This window comes from Dendropsophus ebraccatus, chromosome 5 (assembly GCF_027789765.1).
Source record: "Dendropsophus ebraccatus isolate aDenEbr1 chromosome 5, aDenEbr1.pat, whole genome shotgun sequence".
Taxonomy (NCBI): domain Eukaryota; kingdom Metazoa; phylum Chordata; class Amphibia; order Anura; family Hylidae; genus Dendropsophus; species Dendropsophus ebraccatus.
The window spans coordinates 137,301,632-137,329,005 of NC_091458.1; the positions used below are offsets into that span (position 1 = coordinate 137,301,632).

At 44.0% G+C, this 27,374-nt stretch overlaps 1 protein-coding gene across 2 annotated transcripts; it reads left to right on the forward strand.

Moving 5' to 3' along the window:
- SLC30A2 (solute carrier family 30 member 2) lies at positions 1-26,526 on the forward strand. Of its 2 annotated transcripts, XM_069972555.1 has the most exons (9): positions 1-172; positions 224-280; positions 13,781-13,995; positions 18,080-18,226; positions 19,477-19,630; positions 20,784-20,982; positions 21,119-21,224; positions 21,320-21,454; positions 26,194-26,526. In XM_069972555.1, the coding sequence occupies exons 2-9, from the start codon at positions 237-239 to the stop codon at positions 26,337-26,339; spliced, it is 1,146 nt and encodes a 381-aa protein (XP_069828656.1). In that variant the 5' UTR covers positions 1-172; positions 224-236; the 3' UTR covers positions 26,340-26,526. The 2 variants fall into 2 exon arrangements, with proteins under 2 accessions (XP_069828656.1, XP_069828657.1); XM_069972556.1 differs by lacking the exon at positions 18,080-18,226.
- The last annotated feature ends 848 nt before the right edge of the window (positions 26,527-27,374 follow it).

A 27,374-nucleotide genomic window follows, 5' to 3' on the forward strand; every position in this document is an offset into this window, starting at 1 on the left:
GGGAATACCTGCCGGACACGGGGAGCGGGAGCGGACATACCTGCGGGACACGGGGAGCGGGAGCGGACATACCTGCGGGATACGGGGAGCGGGAGCGGACATACCTGCGGGATACGGGGAGCGGGAGCGGACATACCTGCGGGACACGGGGAGCGGGAGCGGACATACCTGCGGGATACGGGGAGCGGACATACCTGCGGTGCGGGACACGGGGAAGATCTGTGGTGCGGGACAACATGGACAGTGAGGAGAAGCTGCAACTACTGAAAGGAGAGAAAAGGTAAAGATCCCCCCCTCACAGTCTCCTCATAGGGGTCTGCAGACCGGGGATTAGTCCGGTGTATAGAGTCTATAGGGGCAGGATGTTGGGAGTTGCAGTGCTGGATGTTGGGAGTTGCAGTGCTGGATGTTGGGAGTTGCAGTCCTGGATGTTGGGAGTTGCAGTGCTGGATGTTGGGAGTTGCAGTGCTGGATGTTGGGAGTTGTAGTGTTGATGAGTTACATTTGCACCATTGCATTTCCTGCCATGTGAATATCTCAGTATCTGTTCAGACCGGCTTCATATATTACAGGTGACCAGATTACAGCCAAGTGCCGCCTCCCAATGGTCACTTTGCTGCCCGAATAGGCGAGTATTCAGCGAGGAATTGAAGAGGAAGTTTTCTGCTTGAAATTCCTTGCCTATTCATCTCTGGCAGATTGGCCCCATTCACACTGAGCCAGAATGTTGGAATTCCACAATCCCGCCGTGCTCAGTGTCCTACTTAGAGTGAATTGAGGGGGCGCACACTTCTACGCAGCAGGCGTTCTCCACTCAAAGAAGTGACATGAAATTTCTTTGAGCGGAGAGCGGCGGCAGTGGAGGAGCGCGCCCCCCCTCAATTCACTCAAAGCAGGACATTGAGCACGGCGGGATTGTGGAATTCCGCCATTCTTGTTCAGTGTGAACGGGGCCAATAGGAGCAGAATTTAAGCCCCATTGACTTCTAAAGGATTCCTCTAGTGGAATCTGCCCAAAGAAGTGACATATCTATTCTTCAGTCCTGTTCACACTGAGCAAAAACAGCGGAATCCCACCATGCTCTGTGTCCTACAGTGAATGAATGGGAGGGTGCGTGCGTGCCCGCTTCCTCCCCTCTCTACTCAAAGAAGTGACATGTCACTTCCTTGAGGGGAGAGCGGCAGGAGAGGACGCACGCGCCCTCTCATTCACTCATTGCAGGACACTGAGCGTGGCGGAGAGTTCGTCCGAGGAATTTCACCGTTTTTGCTCAGTGTGAACGGAGCCTTCAGGCGGAAAGCGGATCTGCAGCAGAAAATTCTGCTTGGAAATTCTGCAGTTTAACAAACAGAACGTAAATCCTTTTGAACACAATGGGACATTGCTCTGTACATATTTTACTGGAGAAATGTTCTTAGTGTGAATATACCCTAACATAGGGCGTCGTATGAGGTCAAGCCAGGTGTGATAGACTCACTGCCAGGTGCAATAGATCCGCCATCAGGTGCACTGCCCCAGGCTTTGCTGATGTACCTCTCTGTCCTAATGCTGGGTGCAGTAATCTGTCGCGTTTTGTGCATTTATGAATGTTTTCAGGTTTGTTTTTTGTGTGCGGGACTCTAGGGTACGAATGGCTATATATGTGTGTGTGTGTGTGTATATATATATATATATATATATATATATATATATATATATATATATATATATAATCTCAATGTATAATGGAAGTGTACTCACTACTAGTAGTTGCTACTAGACTGTAAATTTCATTAAAATCAATAATTTGGTAAAGGAATGCTGTGGTATACAGCAGCATACTGATCTTCCACAATGGTGGGCTGTATTCAGGTGGGACCATGGCCTTATAGCGGCTGTTAGTGATATTCACACACACGGCTGCTGAGCACGGGCAGAATATGTTGCTTTCTGACTATTATATAATCCTGTTCCCCATTGGTCCAGCTGTAAGTCACATGATCTGCTGAAATCACACAGCACCTACTGCATGGAGTAGGTGACTGGCCCCACACCAGGTAAATGCTGGGGGATTGGGGTAGTCAGAGTATAGTCACAAAATGCAGAACTGATGGAGATCAGAACTAAACAATAAAGAAAATAAAAAGCTTCCAGTAAGAAAGTGATCAGCGCATATCAGCGCAGCGCGGTGGACAGCGTCTGGAAATATGTACATATGGACATGTACATTGTAACACCCGTTCTAAAAAACGAGCGGGTGGCATTGCATTGACTTCAATGCAATGACGCCCCTCCAGTAAAGAAGGGAAGCTGACTCCATTGCAGTGCCCGCTCTTTACTTAAAAAAAACAAAAAAACAACTGTGAACATAGCCTATACGTGTCAGGCATCCTCTACAAGCTGGGATATGTGGCTGCCATTATAGCGCTGTTTACACTTGGTCCTCTGCCAGTTATAACTAGTAGTTTAGTATGTAGTCTGTAATATCTTCCCAATCAGAACATAACCTACTGTGGTTGACAAGTAATGCAGTGCCGCTGTGGTGCATTCACCTCCCACAATGTCGCTCACCCATAGTAACCATTAACATTTCTATTCAGGGCCACATAAACAATGGGCCTCTGCATTTGGTCTCTGACCCTGTTATATTAACTATTTCCTGTCCAGGTTTCTCACTTTATTGTCCATTTGCCATTTGTGTGTTAGTTTTAGGCAAAGAAATTCCCATTTTAGAGTTTTATTTTTTTTTTCTCTAAAATTGAAGTTTTAGGCCCTAACACGGGTTCACACTGCGTTTTTTAATTGGCTAGTTTTAAATGGACAGCAAAAACGCATTGTGAAGCCAGCCTTATACACCCGTTTTGTGAAGTTTTCCATGATCACGAACAATTTTATAGCCCATTGCTTTCTATTGTGCTATTCAAACGTTCTGGTTTTTTTCACAGAGCTGCAATCCGTTCTGTGAAAAAAGAGGACATGTTATAACACGGACAAGACTCTGAGATCCGTGTTTTTCACAAATTGCATGGATCTGAGATCCATACAATCCAGGAAAAACACAGCTGTAATGTAATCGGTGTAATTACAAGAGCTTTAACCCCTTAACGACATTGGGTGCCCCCGCGCCCTGGTACTTAGCGCAAACGGACGCACATTTACCCGGTCGCCGTTGCCGTGTGTTAACACGCGGTTACCCGGTCGCCGTGTGTTAACACGCAGCGATCGGGTAACTATGGCTGCTGTAATACATAGCACGCCATCTTACCTTGTCGCCACGGGGGTGGATTACACCCACCGTGCTGGCGATCGCTGTAATTGGCTGATTTATTCAAATCAGCCAACTACAGTGATTTTCCGGTTCCCAGGTCATCGGTGACCTGAGGACCCGGAAATCAATGGTGATTGGTGCTGTCCGAGACAGCACCAATCACCATCAGTGTATACAGTGAAGGGGGCCATAGTGCCACCCTCCCGATCGCTGCTATTGGCCGGCTAAGCTAATGGCGGCAATCTAAGTAAAAATAAATATTATTACTTTTCTCTGCACCCCTCAGCTAGTTAGCTTAGAGGTGCAGAGAAGGTGTGTGTGGTGTGCAAGCACCATACTGACCGGATCCTGGCGTCCGGACGGAAGATTCGCGGTCCCCCGGTGTCCTCTTCTATCTTCGTCGGCTCCGCTCGGCTCCCGTCGGCTGCGTTCGGTTTTTCTTCATCAAACTTCGTCAGTCTTCGGCCAGGTACTTGTACTGCCCCCTAGCGGCTGATTAGTGTATATAATACACTAATCAGTGGCTTTAGGTTGAAGAGGCTTTTTTTTTTTTTTTTTTTAGCGCACTTCCGCCGCTGAGTGCTGATCAGCATCGCACGTAAGTGCGCCGCTGATCAGATCAGCAACTCCTCTTTTTTGGCGTAGGTTTTTTTTTGCCCCTTCCATCCCCCTTTTTTTCTATATCTACCGCCACTGTCTGCTGATAAGTACCGCACATAAGTGCGACATTTATCAGCAACTCCTTTTTTGGCGTAGGCTGTTTTCCCCCCCTTACTGTGAAAAACATGTATTAAACACTACATTACACTACACTACCACACATTACACTACTTAAAAAATAAAGTTTTACACTACACTACATTACATTTACATACCCCCATATACCAATCCCCGATTAAAAATGTCCTAGAGAGTGTTTTTGGCGGATGAGGCATACGCGCTTATTGCCTCCGACACCGAAACGGCCAGTGAGGATGAATGGGGGGATCCTTCTTTCCTCCATTCATCATTATCATCATCATCATCCAGTGATGACTATCGACCTAAGCGTCCAAGGAGGACGCCTCGGGCTGCCCCCAGACACGTCGTCCCATCCCGCCCCCTGCCCCCCAGACAGGTGCAGACATCTGGAGCCCAGACCCCCAAAATTATCATCCCCAGATTCCTGGCTTTATGGCAACGGCGGGAATCCAAATTAACCCCACAGGTCTCAGAGAAATAGACTTTTTCAAGCTCTATTTCTCTGATGACCTTGTAAATTTGATGGTGGCGCAAACAAACCTGTACTCGCACCAATTAATAGCCCAGAACCCCTACTCTTCTTTTGCTAGGCCCATGGCGTGGACCCCTACTGATGCAGCCGAAATGACAACATTTTGGGGGCTCCTGCTGCACATTGGCCTAGTAAAAAAAAACACAATTCGGCAATACTGGAGTGGGGATATTATGTATAGTACCCCACTTTACACTATGGCCATGGGACGGGTACGATTCGAAGCCCTCCTAAAATTCCTGCATTACAATGACAATGCAAGGTGCCCCCCGCAAGATGATCCCTCATATGACCGACTGTACAAAGTACGGCCGATCATAGAGCACTTCTCAGCCAAATTTACTGAGATGTATATCCCAGAGAAATACATCTCAGTAGATGAGTCCCTCCTGAGCTTCAAAGGAAGACTCCATTTCCGCCAGTACCTTCCCAATAAAAGATCACGTTATGTAGTGAAACTATACAAACTCTGTGAGAGTACCTCAGGGTACACTTACAGATTTAGAGTATATGAGGGTAGGGACACCCAAATCCAGCCCCCAGAATGCCCCCCCATCCTCGGAGTTAGTGGAAAGATCGTTTGGGAACTGATCTTCCCACTGCTGGATAAAAACGGTTATCACCTGTACGTTGATAACTTTTATACCAGCATCCCCGTTTCGGTCCCTCGCTGCCCGAGCTACTGTAGCTTGCGGCACAATCCGAAAAAATCAAAGAGGCCTCCCAAGTCACCCTGTTAGACAACTGATGCAAAGGGGGGAGAGCAAGGCCTATGCCTGTGAAAATATGTTGTTGGTCAAATATAAGGACAAGCGCGATGTCCTTATTTTGACCCCAATTCACAGGAATAGCGTCACCCCTGTCCCTGTACGTGGTACCACAAACGTGGTAAACAAACCTGACTGTTCTAGAGTACAATCAGTATATGGGAGGAGTTGATCTCTCAGATCAAGTCCTCAAACCATATAACGCCACGCGAAAAACAAGAACGTGGTACAAAAAGGTGGCCGTATATCTGGTACAGACAGCGATGTACAATGCTTTTGTGTTGTACAGATATGCCGGCCACCCGGGGAAATTCCTTGAATTCCAGGAAGCAGTGATCAAAGCCCTGATATTCGGCAGCCATAGAGAGGGCCCCAGCGCTTCTGAATATGAAGGACCCCGTATCGTACAGGGACAACATTTTCCAGGTGAAGTCCCACACACTGGAAAAAAGGGGAGATCCCAAAAGAAATGCAGAGTGTGCCACCTGTCCTGATCGCCCGGCCTCTGCATAAAGGATCGCTTCAAGGCGTACCACACATCATTGGAGTTCTAAATTTTCTAAATTCTGTCCCTTATTCCTATTTCAGGGGTCACGTTGATCCAGGGATTATTCTGATCGCCATTATGGAGTCGGGAAGGAATTTTTCCCCTGTGATGAGGCTACTGTCGTCTGCCTCACGAGGGTTTTTTGCCTTCCTCTGGATCAACACAGGTTGAATTTGATGGACACCTGTCATTTTCAACCTTATAAACTAATAATTGGCCTAATACCCCCAAATAAATTAGAATTGTCCCTTTTCCCCAGCTAAATAGGTATGGCCGCCATTCCCATTAGAGGATGCCATGATGCAATTACAAAGCATCTGTGCGGCCAGGACAGTAGAAACCCCCCACAAGTGACCCCATTCTGGAAACTGCACCCCATAAGGAATCTAACAAGGGGTGCAACGTGAATATGACCCCCTGGTGACGGGCACATTAGTGCTGTAAAAGTGAAAGAAATGGTATTTTTCATCTTCACAGCACATGTTCTACATATGTGCCCGTCACCAGTGGGGTCCATATGCTCACTGCACCCCTTGTTAGATTCCTTATGGGGTGTAGTTTCCAGAATGGGGTCACTTGTGGGGGGTTCCCACTGTCTTGGCAGCACAGGAGCTTTGTAATTGCGACATGGCCTCCATCCTCCATTCCAGCCTCTAAATGGCGCTCTGTCACTTTGGTGGCTTGCCCTGTGCCCATATGGCACATTATGTCCACATGTGGGGTATTTTCGTACTCAAGGGAAATTACCCTACACGTTTTGCATTTATTTTCTCTTTTAACCCCTTGTGGAAATGAAAAAAAAATCAAGGCTAGACCAACATTTAGTGTAAAGAAAAAATAAATTTTTTACACTAAATCATTGTCTTTATTTTTTCATTTTCACAAGGGGTTAAAAGATAAAAAAAAACACTAAATGTGTAGCGCAGCTTCCCCCAAGTATGGAAATACCCCACATGTGGACATAAAGCACCATGCGGGTACAGGGTAAGCCTCTGCAGGGAGGGAGCGCCATTTGGCTAGAATGGATGGTGAATGCCATGTCGCATTTACAAAGGCCCTATGTTGCCAAGACAGTGGAAGCCCCCCAAAAGTGACATTCTGGAAACTGCACCCCTCAAGGAATCTAACAAGGGGTGCAGTGAGGATATGGACCCCTTGATAACATGCACATTTGTGCCGCGAAAATTAAAAATCTAAATTTTTCACTTTCACGTCACATTGTTCCACATTTGTGCCCGGCACCAGTGGGGTCCATATGCTCATTGCACCCCTTGTTAGATTCCTTTGAGGGGTGTAGTTTCCAGAATGGGGTCACTTGTGGGGGGTTTCCAGTGTTTTGGCAGCACGAGGGCTCTGTAAATGCGACATGGCCCTTGAAATCCATTCCAGTGAAATTCAGCTTCCAAAAGCCAATTGGCCCTCCTTCCCTTTGGAGGCTTGTCCTGCGCCCGCTTAGCACTTTATGTCCACATGTGGGGTATTTCCGTACTCTGTAGAAACTGTGCTACACGGTTTTTGTGTTTTTTTTCCTTGTATCCCTTTGTGAAAATGAAAAATTGAAGGCTAGAACAACGTTTCAGTGTAAAAAATTTTTTCCTTTTTTCACGCCATATTCTGAAAATCTGTGAAACACCTTTGGGGTCCAAATGCTCACCGCACCCCTTGTTACATTCCTTGAGGGGTGTAGTTTTCAGAATGGGGTCACTTGTGGGGGGTTCTAGTGTTTTGGCACCCCAGAGCCTCTGCCAACCTGAAGTGGTACAGTCAAAAATGACCAACTATAACGGAGGCGTTGAAATTCAGTAGGCACTCCTTTATAGGCTTGTGGTTGCGTCAAATAGCGCATTAGGGCCACATATGGGGTATTTCTATAAACTGCAGAAACGGAGCAATAAATATTGGGGTGCATTTCTATGGTAATGGGTTTATAATTATGAAAAATATTGGATTACAGTAAAATCTCTGCACAGAAAATTTTAAATTTCTTACACACTTCCCTTTTATTTCTGTGACTCTCCTAAAGGGTTAAAAAAATTTCTGGATGTGCTTTTGCAGAGTGTGGGGGGTGCAGTTTCTGAAATGGGGTGCTTTGTGGGGCTTTATAACATACAGTCCCCTCAAATACACTTTTAACCTGAACAGGTCCCTAAAAATATCTGATTTTGAAATTTTACTGAAAATTTGGAAAATTCCTGCTAATGTTTTAAGCTTTCCATTGTCTAAAAAAAAATTAAAGATAGTTTAATAAATGCCGCCACCATAAAGTAGACATGTTGCTAATGCTATTTAATATATAATTTATGTGGTATAACCATTTTCTGTATAAGCAGAAGAGTTTCTTTTGTTTTTTGGGGGGTTATTTTGTTTTGGAGTATCGACTCCAATTTACCAGAAATGTGAAGTACAATATGTCACGAGAAAACAGTCTCAGAATCGGCTGGATAGGTAAAAGCATTCCCAAGTTATTAATGAATAAAGTGACACAGGTCATATTCATAAAATTTGTCTGTCCTTAAAGAGAACCAATCACCTAAAATTAACTGTCCCTATAATAAAAGTTTCTCTCTCCCTAAGTCTATTCCTGAAGATACAGACTGCATTTACAGTCTGTATCTTATACTGTACCCAATCCTGTATAGTAGTAAAAGTATTGCTGGGCGCCGCCATCTTGATGACGTCACTTGCGTTCCAGCGGTGCGTTCCAGCAGTGGAACGCAACTGACGTCATGAAGATGGCGGTGCCCGGGAATACTGCACCGCTATACAGGATTAGGTAAAGTATAAGATACAGACTGCAAAGGCAGTCTGTATCTCCATAAGGTCTACTTATAAAGATACAGACTGCCTGTGCAGTCTGTATCTTATACTTTACCTAATCCTATGTAGCAGTGTAGTGAGCCGGGCGCCATCTTGATGACTGGAACGCACCGCTGGAACGCAAATGACGTCATCAAGATGGCGCCCGGCATTACTGCACCGCTACAAAGGAGTAGGTAAAGTATAAGATACAGACTGCAAAGGCAGTCTGTATCTTTATAAGTAGACCTTATGGAGATACAGACTGCCTTTGCAGTCTGTATCTTATACTTTACCTACTCCTATGTAGCGGTGCAGTAATGCCGGGCGCCATCTTGATGACGTCATTTGCGTTCCAGCGGTGCGTTCCAGTCATCAAGATGGCGCCCGGCTTACTACACTGCTACATAGGATTAGGTAAAGTATAAGATACAGACTGCAAATGCAGTCTGTATCTTCATGAGAAAACTAATAGGTTTAATTAGGACAGATATACACAGCGATCTCGCGCTGTATAGCGCGAGATCGCTGTGTATTTACAGAGCGGCGGGCAAAGGCTCATGGGAGCTCTTCCTGCCGCTCTGCATGCCGGGAGCTTCCTGTCACGCGCCGGCTCTTTTGAAAAGAGCCGGCGCGTGACAGTGAAGAGAGACATGAATAAATTAAAAACGCGGACAGAAAATTCCTTAATTCTATTTACAAATATTAATAAAAAAGTAATTTAAATAGAATTAAGGAATAAAAAAAAAAAAAAATCTTCCGTGATTGGTTCTCTTTAAGGCCATTTCAGGCTCTGTCCTTAAGGGGTTAAAGTGAATATATCACTAGGTACATAGATTTTTTTTAACACCACTGGAGCTGCACTGGCGTGGGGATGCCGGTGGCGCGGCCCTTTGTTTGAACCATTGCCTGTTCCCGCACATGGCGCCGGTCTATTCTCGGCTCCATTACAATCAAAGGAGCTGCGTTACAGAGGAGAGGGGGTTTCGTCACACTGGGGACAGACCCTACCATCTTCACTGGGAAAGATCCTTCAGGTGAGTTCATCGACCAAGCGTTCCTTTCTACTGTCTGGTCCTTCATGAGAACAAGATCTCCTACCTTAAGTTCGGTGTAACCTGGTTCCATCTTCTTCGACTCTGAAGAAGTCAAGTACTGTTTTTTTTTTTTTTTTTTGCTTTTATTTTTTGCTGCTTTTTTTTTTTTTTCCCACCCGCTCCAGAAGCAGTTGGCCAGATTTTAAACATGTTTCCACTTTTTGTGATCCAAGTTACTGGATGAAAGGTCTTCAGGTGGACTAGGAACAGATCCAAGCTTCTTGCAATGGTGCAGACAAGCTTCTGCCATCTGAAAAAGCATTCAAAGCGATGACAGCCGTAGACAAACCTCTTTCCAAACCTTACCTAAAACATTTGCTGTAGTGTAGTAGATGCTCTGTAGCCCTAAAAAACAGAACAGCATCTACTACACTACGCTACAGCAAATGTTTTATCATGGGTTACTGATCCTGGCCGTGCAGGAACTAAGGATAAAACGTCCAGTCTGGGACTTCTGGTTAGGCCAGCGATCTATGACCTTCCTTCCGCCCAACGCAGCAGGGGTCCTAACCACAGCAACTATCATCCAATTTACTGTTCTGGGGTGTTGTGGATTTCTAATTCATCATCATTACTGAGATAAGTGAGGGGGAGGCTGGGAGAAGTGAGGGCCTTTGCATGGAGCCTTTAGAGGATGAGGTCTTTAAGGACAGAAGCAACACGCTTAGTGGTGGAGGATGCAATACGTGAGACATTCATCTTTCTAACAGATACAGTTCCCCTTAAGTCTCTACATTTGCTTGTTGTACTACCATACCTAATGGTTTGCTGACACGAAACGATTATCGTTCGAACATTCACGATAACGATGGCATTTGAGCGATAAACTGCTCGTGTAAACATACGATCAAGCGACGAGCGAGAAATCGTTCATTGTGATCTTACAACATGTTCTCAAATTGTCATTGGTTGTTTGCTAAAAATTAGCAGATCGCTTTGTGTAAACAGTCTTTAACCGATTCACCCTATGTGTGAGATGGGCTTAAGCGATCTTAAAACGATCACAATAACTATTTTCCGTTTAAACGCTGATAGTTATAAAAAACACATCATTACTTCTAAATCATTAATCGTTCGATTGGGCAAATTTGGGCAAGGCAAGGTTGCTCAGATCCTGGAGCTTGTGGTTGTCTTTTCTAGTTATCAGTGGGAAGATTTGAAATCTTTCAGCACTGCGATAGGTCAGTTCAGGTCTCTCCCATGTGTCAGCAAGACCTTCCTCTGAGTGGCCTGCATGTACTGCTCTTAATGTCTTAAAGGGGTTATTCAATGCTACAAAAACATGGCCACTTTCTTTCAGAGACAACACGACTCTTGTCTCCAGTTCAGGTGTGTTTTGCAATTAAGCTCCATTCACTTCAATAGAACCGGAGAGACAAGCTGGAGACAATAGTGGGGCTGTCTCTGGAAGAAAGTGGCCATGTTTTTTGTAACGCTGGATAATCCCTTTTAAGACCTTCCACAGATTCTGGGCCTAACCAGTTGATAAGCAAGTCAAGTTGTTCATTTGCAGTAAGGTTAAGATAGTTGGTTACTGCTTCAAACGTCAATATCCAAGCTCTATAGTTTTCAGCATGGTCATCAAACTTTGAAAGACTACAGTTTATCAGCTCTTCGCGCATCATATATCTGTCTTATGTCCCATTCCTTTTTGCTGGGTTACATTGTGGTATATAGGGAATATTGAAGGCACACTCTCTAAACATCCTGTTGCAGACTAGATATATATTGGGCTGTTGCAAAACGACAACTCCAAGCAAGCAAGAGTCAGATACACATGCATCAGGTTCACAACATACTGTATAACCTAACAATCTGTGGTCATCCAGCTGTCCGGACGCATTGGAAGTTGTAGTCTTGCAATAGCTGAAGCAGCAGGTCCACCATGTCACACGACACATCAGACACCAGCCGCAGAACTACAACTCACAGTATGAATGACAAGGCATGCTGGGAGTTGTAGTACTATTAAAGCTGGGGATGCCACATACAGCTGCAACAGGTTCACTGTTGCTCACAGCTCATCACATACCCCAACCTATGACAATTCAGTGGTTGCAAAACTACAACTTCCAGAAACTGCACCATAGTTAGCCTGCTTCATCTGTATGAAAACTAAAAGTCACATAGTTGTTGATGGCTGGGAGTCGTAGTTTTCCATAGCTGGAGAGCCACATACAGGGGAAGCAGGGTAATTGCTAAAAGTGGTTGCAAAACTGCAACTCTCAGCATGACCTGACAGCTGCAAGTGGTCAGGACATACTGGGAGTTGTAGTTTTTTAACACATACAGATGTATCAGGTCCAGTTGTTGAAAATCTAGAACTCTCAGCATGCTGGGAGTTGTAGTTTTGTAAGTGTTGAAGCAGCACATAGAGATGTTATAGTAGGCCGCACCTTCCAGCTAAAAAAGGTCTTGCTTTTCTCCTTGTCCTTGAAGTAGGGGACACTCTTGACCACCTAGTCTTAGGGCCCTATTCCACATGACGATTATCTATCGCATAATCATTAACGATAAACGATCCAAACGACTGCTATTGCGAAAGGCCTGAAATCGTTCGCCCATTTACATGGAAACATAATGGTTACTTATGATCGTTCTCGCGGTCGTCTTGTCGTCGCTATTGCGTTCATCACTACTGCGAACAGCCGAGCGATATCTTATTCAATGCGAACGATTTGCGAACGAGCAACAATAAAAATAGGTCCAGGTCTTATTAAACGATCAACGATTTCTCGTTCGGTCGTTAATCCTTAACTGCGTTTCAAACGAACGATTATCGCTTAGATTCGAACGATTTAATGATAATCTGAACGATAATCATCCCGTGGAATAGGGCCCTTAGATCTGGGAAAGGGTAAGCCTCTTCTCAGGGGAGCTCTCTATGGCCTGGCTGATCAGGTCATCATAGGACAGGTTGCCCCAGGGGTTGTAACAGGAGGAGCTCCTCTTGTGGGACCGCTGGGTTCCTGGGGAAGGATGCTGGGGGTAGGGCTGGTATACTGGGGGGTGCGTGCAGCACTCCGGGCTGGAGGTTCTGCTGTATGTGTGTGGGGGTGCTGCTGCAACTACGGCACGTCTCCCGCCAGAACGCAAGATATTCTGCCTTACTACCTTCCTGCACTGCCGAGAACCTCAGACATGCACTCCGGAGTCCCGCAACTTGCCGGCAGCCTTAGAATGCTTGTTCAAGGATCTTTATTTATCTATTTTTTAATTTTTTTCCATTCTAGGACTTTCAATTTAGCTAAAGCAGCTGCTTCTTCCTTTTCCATTTGGAGACTTTTTAGTTGGGCTTCTGCCTCTGCTTCCTTTTCAGCAAAGGCTCTTCTAACTCTGGCTTCTTCTGCATCTGCTCTGATTTCTATAATCTTGTAATGTCATGCAGACCTTCTGGAATGAGCGTTTGGAAAATGATGGTGTGCGTTTGGTTAAAGTTGATCAAAGGGACTTTACTTCTGGAAAGTGTGCAGTGCAAAATTCAGCCTTTTCCTTAGCTTCTTGCACTAAGGCATCCCTTTTTTGTGGAGAAGAGTCTCCACAGAGCCTTTTGTGGACTGTCTCTTTAAGAAAGAACTGCAGCTTGCTCACAGTGGTAGAGAAGCCATGTGCTTGTGAAATACAGTAAGTGGATCCCTGTGGAGAACCTAGCTGGGACAGCACAGTATGAATTACTAGGATAAGATAATCCTTTAACAGTCCCACCATGGGGAAATTGAGTAGCCATTCATGAGGTAATCTCCCATATGCCTTTGCTTCTGTTTAAAAGGGTTTTCCGGTAAAAATTAACTTTTCTCCTATGCACAGGATAGGAGAAAAGTAGGAGATCGCAGGGGGTCCGACCCTTGAACCCCCTAGTGATCTCCTACTTTTCCCCTATTCTGTGGATAGAGGAAAAGTACATTTTTCCCAAAATAACCCTTTAACTCCTCGTCTTCTGTAAGGTCATATCCTGCAGTATCCTACGCACCTGTACCTTACTTTACGTACCTGGACTAAGCACTCCCTGCTATTCAGATAAGTTCACTTTTTCCATATCTTGTGTTTTTCAGATCCTACTCTGGAGTCTTAGGCAAAGACTTCCACAACCAAGTGTTTACTTATGTGTCCGATCTAAATGCAGTGGAATTAGGCCACCAAGGTAACAACCATTGCCACTCCAACCGAGCACAGGACGGCTGGCACAACACCGAAAAGGAGCGCGCACGGAGAAAGCTCTATGTGGCATCATGTGTCTGTCTTCTGTTCATGATTGGAGAGGTGGTAGGTAAGAGAATCACATATTACTATTCATTGACATTGCTACATTTTATTTTTTATTCAAGCAAAAGACTCACAAGCTAAAATCACTTAAAAGGGTACACTACTGGGGTCCATCACTTAAAGGGGTCCACTACTGCGTGGACGTCGCTGGCCTCAGCCACCACCTCCCCGGCCAGATAAAAAAAAAGCCCCCCCCCCGCCGGAGTACCCCTTTAAAAACATACATACAACATCTTCAAAACACTGGTATAGGTATACCACAGTGAACCTCACCCCCTCCATACAGTTTAAGAGCAGTGGTCATAAAGAAATGCAATAAGTAAACTCAACCACTAGATGGCTCCAAAACCCTCAATTTGCAATATAATCAAAGTGCAAGTGCGATCGCCTCAAAAAAACCAAAAGAGCAAACATGGGAATGCAAAATATAACATGGAGATACACCATAGTTACTGCTCTGTGGGATGGGTGAGGGAGACACAGCCTCAAGAGGCGCATGCCCTATTACTACATTTACGGGTACAATCTAATACAAAATATGTGGACCTAAACACACCATACAAAGCATATCTCAGATATACAAGATTAGTTACCTAATGGTTCTCCAGGTAGGTATAATATACAGCAGATCTTTAAATTAAGCAGCGATAGATTTTTCCCCATGATTAGATGATCAGAAAGGTATAGGGTCAACAAGCATGCATCTGCCCAAAGGTTGATCCATATACACAGATCCATATAGTGTACAATATGACAACCTATCATCAAAATAGTGCTGAATGTGTCCTGATTTCCACTAAAAATATGTAATCTGCAATGCCACAGATGCAGAAATATATGAAATATCGCAAGATGGATTTCTATATCTGTGGCATTGCAATACCTTTTTTTAAATACATTTTTTTTTATATATTTCCAGTTTTAAAGGGGTTGTTCACAAAAAAAAAATCTTTCAAATCAACTGATGCCAGAAAGTGGCAGACATTTGTAATGTACTTCTATTACTTTCAGCACTTCTCATCAGCTGCTGTATGACCTGCAGGAAATGGTGTATTCTCTTCAGTTGGACAGAGGTGGCAGCAGATAGCACTCTGTCCATGTCAGGAACTGTCCAGAGCAGGAGGGGTTTTCTATGGGGATTTGCTACTGCTTTGGAACGTCCCTGATATGAACAGAGGTGGCAGCAGAGAGCACTGTGTCAGACTGGAAAGAATCCACCACTTCCTGCAGGACATACAGCAGCTGATAAGTACTGGAAGACTGGAGATTTTTTTAATGGACGTAAATTACAAACCCCTGGTGGCAGCAGAGGTGCTGTGTCACACCTTACTGCTGCATTTTCTTCATAGCGTTTTATAAAATATAAATCATCTCCTATACAGTGTAATGTCAACAGGTTCTGCAAGTTCTGCTACTCTTTGAGGTCAGAGGGAAGCAAATTGGCAGCGTGTAATTCTGTAATGCTGGTAACATGTAATTTAGCTGTTAATGCTCATGTGTAACAGTGTTTTTTATATATATATATATATATATATATATATACACACAGTGGTACCTTGGTTTAAGAGCATTTTGGTTTAAGAGCTCACAGTTTTTCAAAATTATAACTTGGTTTAAGAGCATTGCTTTGGTTTAAGAGCTCCCTGTACTGGGTGGGAGGGGGAGTGGAGGAGGGACATGGTCTGCATAGCAGGGTCTACAGCACTGTACTCTGACCCAGGAAGTCTCCCTCACCTTTCAAATCATAGCAGATCCACTTCAGGCTAGGGCTTACATCAGGGGACAGGACTGTGGAGGTAATCTCTCCATAGCTGTAACCCCTCTCTCCCCAGACAGAGAGCGCTGCATGTATTTGCCCACATCTGCCCTGCTCATTCCTTCATGCTCCCTGCAGTCTCTGTCCGCCCTTGTGTTTCCCATCCTCTCCATTACTGTACAGTAACTTATAATAGCACATATTCTGATGTTTCTGAATGTTTGTTTCATCTATTTTACATGTTATTCAGAATAATAAATCATTATTTTTGGGGTGTGCAACCAATTGTTTGAATATCAATGATTTCTTATGGGAAAATTTGCTTTGGTTTAAGAGTGGATTTGGATTACAAGCGCGGTCCCGGAACGAATTATGCTCGTAATCCAAGGCACCACTGTATATTATTTCAACAACATAAATGCAGCACTCCAGGTATAAGTGTGGTGGTGCCAAGCGGTAAGTACCAGCGACCAAAGGTGTGTGTGTGTGTTGTGTGTGTGTGTGTATATATATATATATATATATATATATATATATTAATATATATATATATATATATATATATATATATACACATACATACATACACATCTCGCTGCGAGCCCGTTCGTGTGAATATACCCTTAGAGTCTCCTCTTTCCTCCACTCATTACCTGTAGTAATGGCACCTGTTTAAACTTGTTATCAGTATAAAAAGACACCTGTGCACACCCTCAAACAGTCAGACTCCAAACTCCACTATGGTGAAGACCAAAGAGCTGTCAAAGGACACCAGAAACAAAATTGTAGCCCTGCACCAGGCTGGGAAGACTGAATCTGCAATAGGCAACCAGCTTGGAGTGAAGAAATCAACAGTGAGAGCAATAATTAGAAAATGGAAGACATACAAGACCACTGATATCTCCCTCGATCTGGGGCTCCACGCAAAATCTCACCCCATGGGTTCAAAATGATCACAAGAACGGTGAGCAAAAATCCCAGAACCACGCGGGGGGACCTAGTGAATGAACTGCAGAGAGCTGGGACCAATGTAACAAAGCCTACCATCAGTAACACACTACGCCGCCAGGGACTCCGATCCTGCAGTGCCAGACGTGTCCCACTGCTGAAGCCAGTACATGTCCCGGCCCGTCTGAAGTTTTCTAGAGAGCATTTGGATGATCCAGAGGAGTATTGGGAGAATGTCCTATGGTCTGATGAAACCAAAGAGGAACTGTTTGGTAGAAACACAAGTTGTCGTGTTTGGAGGGAAAAGAATACTGAGTTGCATCCATCAAACACCATACCTACTGTAAAGCATGGGGGTGGAAATATCATGCTTTGGGGCTGTTTCTCTGCAAAGGGGCCAGGACGACTGATCCGGGTACATGAAAGAATGAATGGGGCCATGTATCGTGAGATTTTGAGTGCAAACCTCCTTCCATCAGCAAGGGCATTGAAGATGAAACGTGGCTGGGTCTTTCAACATGACAATGATCCAAAGCACACCGCCAGGGCAACGAAGGAGTGGCATCGTAAGAAGCATTTCAAGGTCCTGGAGTGGCCTAGCCAGTCTCCAGATCTCAACCCTATAGAAAACCTTTGGAGGAAGCGACAGCCCCAAAACATCACTGCTCTAGAGGAGATCTGCATGGAGGAATGGGCCAACATACCAACAACAGTGTGTGCCAACCTTGTGAAAACTTACAGAAAACGTTTGACCTCTGTCATTGCCAACAAAGGATATATAACAAAGTATTGAGATGACATTTTGTTACTGACCAAATACTTATTTTCCACCATAATTTGCAAATAAATTCTTACAAAATCAGACAATGTGATTTTCTGGATTTGTTTTCTCATTTTGTCTCCCATAGTTGAGGTCTACATATGGTGTCAATTACAGACGCTTCTCATCTTTTTAAGTGGTCGAACTTGCACAATTGGTGACTGATTAAATACTTTTTTTCCCCACTGTATGTATCTATCTATCTATCTATCTATCTATCTATCTAATGCAATACTGAGCAGCACACTTAATAAGGTAGATGGTGCCAGCGGATGATCCCGACCAAGGATACAGGCAGCTAGTTCAATAGAATATATCCGCAGCACACAGAGTAAAGTGCAAAAAAACTGGTGTGTTTATTCCATAAGTGTTAAAACAAAACACAGCATATGGCAAGACGCGACGTTTCGATGAACTCCATCATCTTTTTCAAGCGTGCTATCTATCTATCTATCTCTTCATTAGAGATAGAGATATCTATCTATCTTTATTACCTCTTTACAGATTTTCAGTGAACGATTAAACGGGTTCTCACCATTTTGCTTCCATGTTCTCTTCTGACAGGTGGCTACATTGCACACAGTCTGGCCATCATGACTGATGCCGCCCACCTTCTGACAGATTTTGCCAGCATGATGATAAGTTTATTTGCTCTCTGGATGGCTTCTCGTCCAGCCACAAAAACAATGAATTATGGTTGGCATCGGGCAGGTGAGCAGCCATGACTGATACTTCTGTAGATGGGACTTCAGTGTGTAATAGAACAATAAGGGCCCTATTACACTGAGCGATGATCTGCTGGTTATCAGGCCGATCCGGACAATTATTGCTCTGTGTAATAGAGACAACTATCATCCTCTGATTTGTTTCTTAAGCTCCAGACCTTAAATCATCGGGCGCGCATTGATACATGTATTAGTGATACACTGATACGTGTAATAGTGATGCGTGGCCAACGGCTGTTGACTGTGTAAAAAATAAACTCTTACTTACCTCTCCGTGCTCCCTGACATCCTGTTGACTTTGGCCTACTCCTGGCACCGTGGCTTATGGCGTCACACCGTGCCAGCAGCGGGCCAAACCTAGCAAGACGTTAGGGAGTGTGGAGAGGTATATGTATGGGCTCTAGGAGATCGGCTCTCGCTTACAGAAAGTCATCAGACTGTGTAATAGGGTCCTACGGCAGCGAGTAAGAGTGGTAAATCAATGACATGGTGGTTATACAGAGCTGTAATCTTCTCACATATCGCTATCTGTCTATACAGTAACCCCTTCTATCCCACAGTACAGTAACCCCTTCTATCCCACGGTACAGTAACCCCTTCTATCCCACTGTACAGTAACCCCTTCTATCCCACTGTACAGTAACCCCTTCTATCCCACTGTACAGTAACCCCTTCTATCCCACTGTACAGTAACCCCTTCTATCCCACTGTACAGTAACCCCTTTTATCCCACTGTACAGTAACCCCTTCTATCCCACTATAAAATAACCCCTCAATATGTATATTGTATATAGATTATTTTTAAAGTGACTGAATGCGAATGTATATTGCGTTTTTTAATTATAACATATATGCAAAAATTGTGGAGGATATGAAAACTCATATGCAACAAGGTGACATTTATTTACAGTGTTGGAAAAATTAACTAAAACTGTCAAAAAGTGCTAAATACAGCCAATAGTGGGGTAGATACTGCATGAATCCATTGAGACACCTATATACTGCTTGTATTGAGGACATCATTCGGAATTATAGAGAAGCAGGTGGTTACCCGGTACATGTGTTCCTCATGGCAGCATACTTTTACATCATTGGGCTGTTTTCTCGGATGCCAGTATAGCCAGTCGGCAGATTTACACTTTGTAGCATTTTGCTTTTAGCCCTTTAACCTTTCTCTGCCAGACCACTATAACGTTTCTTATATAGATTTGATTTTTGATGTCTTGGTATTTTCAGAGATCCTGGGCGCCCTTCTATCTGTCCTGTCCATCTGGGTGGTGACCGGAGTCCTGGTCTATTTGGCCGTGGAACGAATCATTTCAGGAAACTATGAGATTGAAGGAGAAGCCATGCTGATCACCTCTGGCTGTGCGGTAGCTGTGAATATTATGTATGTAATGGTTTTCTATGTATCCTCCACATCCTACAGTTATCTATATCCGTCCACTGCTCTGGTGAAGTCAATGAGAAGATCTTTGTGTAAACTGACATGACTATAATCCTATTATTACATGGTGACGAGGAAGGATTCTGTATGCTCCTGTTCCCCTCATAAATTGCTTTAAATGGTCGCTGTCATTTCAAACAATTCCTTTAACTCTTTAATGACTAAGGATGTGAATGTATATCTCTTTGCAGTTAAAGAGGTATAGAGAGTGCTCAATATCTATACCTGGTGGTCCCCACCCGGTTCAGAGCTGGGGGGCTGCCACTCATTGCCGCACAGAATGATCACTCCATCTGCCTATTTAACCATTAGATGCCGCTGTCAAAACTGACAGCGACATTTAAATGGCTTGTACAAGCCTCCATTCTTAGCCCAGTGGGGAAAATGGATTGCTCTGAGGCAGTCATGGCAAACTGATCCATCATACTTGAAGCCTGGGTCCTCTTCCATCTCTCAGCGCTGTTCTTGGCTCTGTGAGCCCTTCAGGCCATCAGCAGCAGCCTGAAGTTTTCAAGCCCAGATAACATTGAGCAATGCAATACCTAGATATTGAATTGATCCATGTAAACAATCATGGTAGTCCCTGGGGGGGGGGGGGATAAAAAAGAAAAGAAAAAAGAAATCCAATCCCCTAATAAAAGTTTATATTCCCCCCCCCCCTTTCCTAATTTTTTTTTATTTATATTTTTATTTTAAAAAATTATCTTCACCACATGCAGAATCCCTGAGCTATTCAGTTATCACATTCTTCATCTCGCACGGTAAACGTTGTATGTGCAATATTGTATCTGTACTATAAAATAGTCATAAGATTTCATTCTGAACACACGGCCTACATGAGGGAACTTGCTTCGGTTTGGGGCAGGGGTAGTAAGAACAGCTGCTACAAGCAAGTAGGCTCCCAATGGTTATTGCTGCTCTTACGAAGAAGATACAGGAGTTATCTTACCCTTTGAGTGATAGCGTTATCCAGCCCAGAAGAACTAAGACTGCAGGAACCTTCCCTCTTGTTTTAGTTTGCATGTGTTAGAACTTTATAGTTTGTCTTCTTGGAGGATATGTCAGTGTAACAATGTTTGGGTAAATGTATTGACAGAATGGGTGTGATACTTCATCAGACGGGACATGGACACAGTCATGGAGCTGGAGATACTCATGGTCATTCGCACAGTAATGGAGCTGGAGATAATCATTCACAAAGTAACCCGAGTGTTCGTGCCGCCTTCATTCACGTGGTTGGAGATTTGCTACAAAGCTTAGGTGTCCTCGTTGCCGCTTTTGTCATCTATTTCAAGGTAATTTTATGGAGATAAAAATCTTACTTTCGATGACATTCTGTCATCTATGACGCAATATTCTAGGCCTTCCATGTAAATATTGGATTGTACGTTACAGATTGACCATTTTACCTTATTTGACCTTATCTTCTAGCCAGAATATAAAATAATCGATCCTATCTGCACGTTCCTGTTTTCGGTCCTTGTTCTGGGCACCACGTTGACCATTCTTAGAGATGTTCTGCTTGTACTAATGGAAGGTAAGTGTAAAGGTTCAGCTATTTAGTGATTGTGAGTGAAGCTGAGAACAGATTTGTAGGGTCCATGACAGTATAGCATGTTTTTCTCTCTGCAGGTACTCCTAAGGGTGTCGACTTTAACATGGTCAAGGATACCCTCCTTTCCATAAATGGCGTTAAAGCTCTTCACAGCCTCCATATCTGGGCCCTGACAGTGTCTCAACCTGTTCTGTCCGTTCACATAGCAATAAGTAAGTTATACAACCTGTCTGTCCATTTTTCCTCACCTATCCTCATCCTGTGTCAGCCTTCCTCGCCTATCCTCGTCTTGTCTGCTTTCCTCGCCTATCCTCGTCTTGTGTCTGCTTTCCTCGCCTATCCTCGTCTTGTGTCTGCTTTCCTCGCCTATCCTCGTCTTGTGTCTGCTTTCCTCGCCTATCCTCGTCTTGTGTCTGCTTTCCTCGCCTATCCTCGTCTTGTGTCTGCTTTCCTCGCCTATCCTCGTCTTCTGTCGCCTTTCCTCGCCTATCCTCGTCTTCTGTCGCCTTTCCTCACCTATCCTCGTCTTCTGTCGCCTTTCCTCACCTATCCTCGTCTTCTGTCGCCTTTCCTCACCTCCTCATCCTCATCTTGTGTCTTATTTATATTAAACATATCTCTCTATTTAGTTAACTATGGAGCCAACAAAGGGGGATTTTAATTCTTCTCCCTCCAGACCCATCTATTACCTATCTACTGGTGCCCTTAGGCCTAAACAGCTAAGAGAGGAATCACCTAAAAAAATCCCCTAAAAATCACACTTTTAGGCCATCATCAAGTCACAAAGAGTACAAAAAGATCCCTAATTTTATCAAAACACCTAATATGTAGTAAGTTTATAATACCTTTATTATAAAAGGATAATGAATACACACTAAAGATTAAGTAAATGGATAGATCTTTCTTAGTTGAGTAGCCACCTCACCCTATTGGATCTATACATCTAGATCTACTGCTGACAGTATATTATCAGCTAGCAGTATGTGTCTATAGTCGATGTTGCCTGTATAGTAAATTGCACTTACAGTGACAATGGCCTCCATGACCAGCAGGTGTCGCTGTTTACGAAGTTGCTCGTTGTAGCTGACCAATATTTCCGTATGGCTGAAAAGTTTTATACACGAAGTGTGGAACTGATTCTATATCAGCACTGCAGCGTTCTGTACACTGTGAGCACAGCGTATTTTCCATGGCCGATTGTATGGTGTGCAATTTTATCAGATCAATTATCATATAGTTACCGTGTGAGTAGGGAAGTAAATGCTGCATCCAATAAAGTACTGTATATGACACTTATACACCACTGTCAGATGGGCAGGATACAGACAGTATAACTGCACAAAATAATTAGGCAGGCTTTTTTTCCCATTTGTGAGCATCCGTTTTGATCCATTTTTTTCCATTGATTTCCATTATAAAAAAAAAAATCTTTTTTTTTTATGTACACAAAAACAGTCAACCTCATTTTTGTGTCCGTTTTAAAAAATTTTTTATTTTATTTTATTTTTTTACAATGGAAGTCAATGGAAAAACAGATCAAAATGGATGCACACAAAGGCAGTTTGAACCCAGCCTTATACAGAAATCCATAGACTGTCCACTGTAAGCCACCTCCTAACGGCGGAGATGGGGCCCTGATGGGTGTAACTATGGATGGTAACAAAGTAACATAGTTAATAGGGTTGAAAAAAGACAAGTTGCCTCACTTCTTGTTGTGTTAGGCAGGTGAGATTAATGGGAGGATTTATATTTTACCTAGTCATGTCATCTGTTGTAGGATTCTCCTCTTTAAATACAGTGGAGAAGAATGTATTTAGTAGATTGGCCTCTTCCTCATTCCTCTCCACCATTACACCCAGATTATTTTTGAGGGGACCAACGTTTTAGTCTATTATTTATATAGGTGAAGAACATTTTAGGATTCTTTTTTACTTTCTGTGGCAATCCTCCTTTTTGTTGCAAATTATTTGCTGCTTTTATTTGTTTTTTTACACAATTTATTCCTCTGCCTATAGTTGCTCAATGCTTCCCCATTACCTTCTTGTTTTAGTAGTCTGTATGCTTGTTTTTTTTATGATTCAACAACATTGGTTTACTCCTACTTCTACTACTTTTATTCCATAGGGGATGCGCCGTTCACAAGATCTACTTAGGATACTCTTAAAATATCCCATTTCTCTTCTCAGGGCATTGTCCCAGTCTATGTCCCCAAGGTCCTCTCCTATTTTCTGGACATAAGCCTTATTGCTTAATGTTTTTGAAGGCCTCCCCCACTATCTATTTGATTAAAGGACAACTCCGTCGAAATTTTTTTTTGGCTTATTTAACACACATTACAAAATTATATAACTTTGTAATGTGGTTAAATACCCGGTCTGGCCCCCTTCCCCCACTTTCCGACCTCCGACCCCCCACCCCGGAAGTTAAAGAATGTATACATTACCTATTACGGTCGTCACTGTCCTCTTCCCCCGGGCGGCATCTGGTGACGGGTGACGTCAGAGCTGGGGGGCGGTCCGGGTCTTCTTCCTCTTCGGCGTCTTCATTGAGAGTGAATGGGAGAGAAAAGGCTGCTGGTGCACATGCGCACCAGCAGCCTTTTCATTTTCTGGAGCGCATCACATGGCTTCCAGCTTGCTCAGCCCTGATTGGCTGAGCTTGCTGGAAGCCATGTGATGCGCTCCAGCCAATGAAAAGGCTGCCGGTGCGCAAGCGCACTGGCAGCCTTTTCTCTCTCATGGACCCGGAAGCAAGAGACATCGCTGGACGGCGGACGCAGGTGACGGTGAGGCGGACGGCGGGCGAATGGAGTGGCGATCATCACCGGAGGGATGGTGAGTATGGTGTCTGTGTGTGTCTGTGTTTTTTTTTTTGGGGGGGGGGGGGGGTCCCGCCGGAGTTGTCCTTTAAGGGTGCGTTTACACCTACAGGATCCGCAGTGGATTTTCATGCTGCGAGTTTGCAGCGAAATCAGCTGCGGATCCTGTACTGTGAAGCTCAATGGGTCCCATACACGCTGCCTGCATGGGACCCGGCCCCTTTAACCCCTGCGCCGCCGCCGCCCGCCCGCAGCTTACAGCCCCGGCTCCCTTAAACCCCCGCACCGCCCACCTCATCGCCGCCCCGGCCACCTTTAGGGGAACTAGACAAATCTAACCTGCTGATAGCTCTCTATAGTGCCGGGAGTGCTGAGGAGGAAGGTATGTCCTGGGCTGTTAGTCAGGGTAAACTCTGCACAGTTATGAGCACTGCCTGCGTGTTCCGGGCCTCCCCTTCTAATGATAATCAGTGCAGGGGGCAGGCCTAATGGTGTTCTGGAGCAGAAATTACCCCCAACTAAGGGCTAATACACACATCCGTTGTTCTGTCCGGACAGAACATGAAACCAATGTTATCCTATCGCCTCATTTACTCGTCCGTACGTGTATACGGGGCCGCGATCTGTGCTGCAAAAAAAAAAAAAAACTGACATGTAATGCGGACCGTTTTTTTGCGGCATGGATCGCTGGGGTAATGTGTGAACGTAGTGCTCCGTGAAGCACGGAGCACTACGGATACACATACGGTAGTGCGGGTCCGCGGCCATAGACTGCACTACGCGTGTGTGAATGTGGCCTAACAGTGCGGGAGCCTTGCCGAGGGGGAAGGTAAGACACACCCCTTCCTCCTTAGTGTCCCGGGGCTATCAAAAGGTTAGGTTTGTCTAACCTGCTGATAGTTCCCCTTCAAAGAATAAATGAAAACCAAATCCTGTAAATAGTTTCCCAATTTTAAACACATTTAGTTTTTTTATAAGAAAAGGTTTTAATTTTATAAAAGCAGTAAAGTAAAAAAAAATAAAAGCTATATAAGTCTCCTATAGCTGTAATCGTACTGAACATGGATAACATGTCAATCTTACCGTAGGGCGAATGGCGTAAACACGAAACATCCCCCTAAAATTGCTTTCTTTTTCAATATCAAGGTTCCACCTTCAATATCAATTTTTTCCCAGTTTTGCAGCATATTTTATGGAGAAATTAAGTCTGTCACCTCAAAGTACAATTGGTGTTGCAAAAAATTCACGTGTGTCTGCAGGTGAAAAAAAGCAAGAGCTATGGTCTGTTAAACACGAGGACAAAACAGAAGGGCAAAATCTAAATTGGCCTGGTCCTTAAGGGGTTAATGCCAAATATCTTTTTATTAGCTGTGTTGCATTTTTCATATTTTTTTCAAGCCAAGAGTATAATCCAACAACAAGGAGGAGTAACCTTTGGCTTATAAATACTTACAAAAGCTGCAGTAAATCTGCCCAGTGTGAACAGCAGTATTGCAGGCACCTATGCAGCCAGGATTTCTCCTTATAGAGAATAGTAGAAATAATTTGTAGCCACAGTAACCTAATCTGTATACATGAAGATTAAATGTAACATGAGATACAATAACAAACCATCAGTCATCGCTCCAGCCCACCCCGGGCTTCCTGGACTGGGCGTGATCATTGCAGCCGTGCTCGTGTGCCGTACTTCCATTATCACCGCTCAGTGATTGGTGCCATGATGCCAGGACTATAGCATTGCTGAGGCTCTGACTGGATGGAGTGGTCATGTGGTGCTCAACCAGAGTCTGTACAGGGATCAGTGTTTGATAGATTACCGCTGGTTTCTTATCGTATGTCATATGGGAAACTTAGAAAAGTTTTTTTTTTTTTAATACAACCTGGACAATCCCTTTAAACTATAAGTGCAACTATATATCCAGCTTGATAGAAGAGATGTAGATATGTAATATACATAGCGGCTGTTCTTGGTGTTGTCTTGGATGGGATTTTCCTTTTACTTCTATGTCTTTCCTTCTCTGACCCCACCACCACCACTACCACCACCTACCTTTTCACCTCTTTATCTATATTTTATCCTTCTTTGTTTCCTTATTGTCTGATTGATGGCTCACACCTCTCTCTTTACTATAGATGAAGATGCGGACTCCCAGATGGTGCTGAAGGAGGCCAGCGCTCGGCTACAGAGTAAATTCCACTTCCACACAACTACAATCCAGATAGAAAATTACTCTGAAGATATGAGAGATTGTCAAGAATGTCAGGACCCCACCGACTAATGATGAGTCTGATACCTGGTCCGGGATCGCCTCTGGGTCTGTCAGACATTTTCGCTTGGATGAGGGCATAGAACTTTGCACTGACGTCTCTAGCTTAGGATGTGAGCACATGATCCTGTCATCTCTGCTCTCCTTCCATCATGAGCACATGATCCTGTCATCTCTCCGTCTGCCATCAGAACATGATCCTGTCATCACAGTAGCTCCTGATCCTGTTGGCTCTTCGTATGCTATCAGCGCATGATCCTGTCCTGGGATCCTGTCCTCTCTCTGTGTGCCATCAGCACGTGGTCCTGTCCTCTTCCCATCCACCATGAGCACATGATCCTGCCCTGGGATCCCTGTCAGCTCTCCGTCCGCCATATTCTTCTGGATGACTAGTGAGGAGGATCCTTTTTCCACCATGGAGAAGTTGTATACTTTCCCACAATTTGCAGCTTTTTGCACATTAATAAAGAGACTGAGACTTTGTGGTAACTAGAAAACAAATAAAAGCTGTCACTGGACGTGATGTATTGTGTAAGATGTCATTTCATGACTTATGACCATGCTCTAACAGTGATATTATATATGCATCAAGTCACAATATTAATGGCTTCCAGGATGAACGATGTTTGCTGAACCCATTGTATCCGGAGACCATAGCGCTATAGAAATTTAGTAACTGATTCCAAAGTCTCCAAAATGTTATCCTAAAAAAAAAAAAAAATAAGGTTAAAGTGTCACTGTCATTTTTTTAAAAATGTATTTATTTTTCAGAAATCAATAGTACAGGTGATAATTTAAGAAACTTTGTAATTGGGTTTATTAGGAAAATATGCCATTATCTGCATTCAAAAAGACTTTCCCCAGGTCCCCCCCTCCTCTCTCTCATCCACTGCTCATTATCAGGAAATCTCAACTAGTTTAAATCAGTCGTGCCCTGTCTAATCTATGGAGAGGGGAGGAGGGAGATTAGTCGCCAGCAGAGAACAAAGGATTCCACAGTGGGAGCTGTGTGAAAGCCAGTATTCAGAAGTCAGAGAGGTCAGTTCT

What these genes read in the sequence shown, in the direction of transcription:
- SLC30A2 (XM_069972555.1), top strand. Translation starts at nt 237, where the DNA reads ATGGACAGTGAGGAGAAGCTGCAACTACTGAAAGGAGAGAAAAG. An exon ending in GCGGTAGCTGTGAATATTAT is followed by an intron (nt 19,631 to 20,783) that starts GTATGTAATGGT and finishes ATGTATTGACAG; the next exon opens with AATGGGTGTGATACTTCATC. An exon ending in GTCCGTTCACATAGCAATAA is followed by an intron (nt 21,455 to 26,193) that starts GTAAGTTATACA and finishes TCTTTACTATAG; the next exon opens with ATGAAGATGCGGACTCCCAG.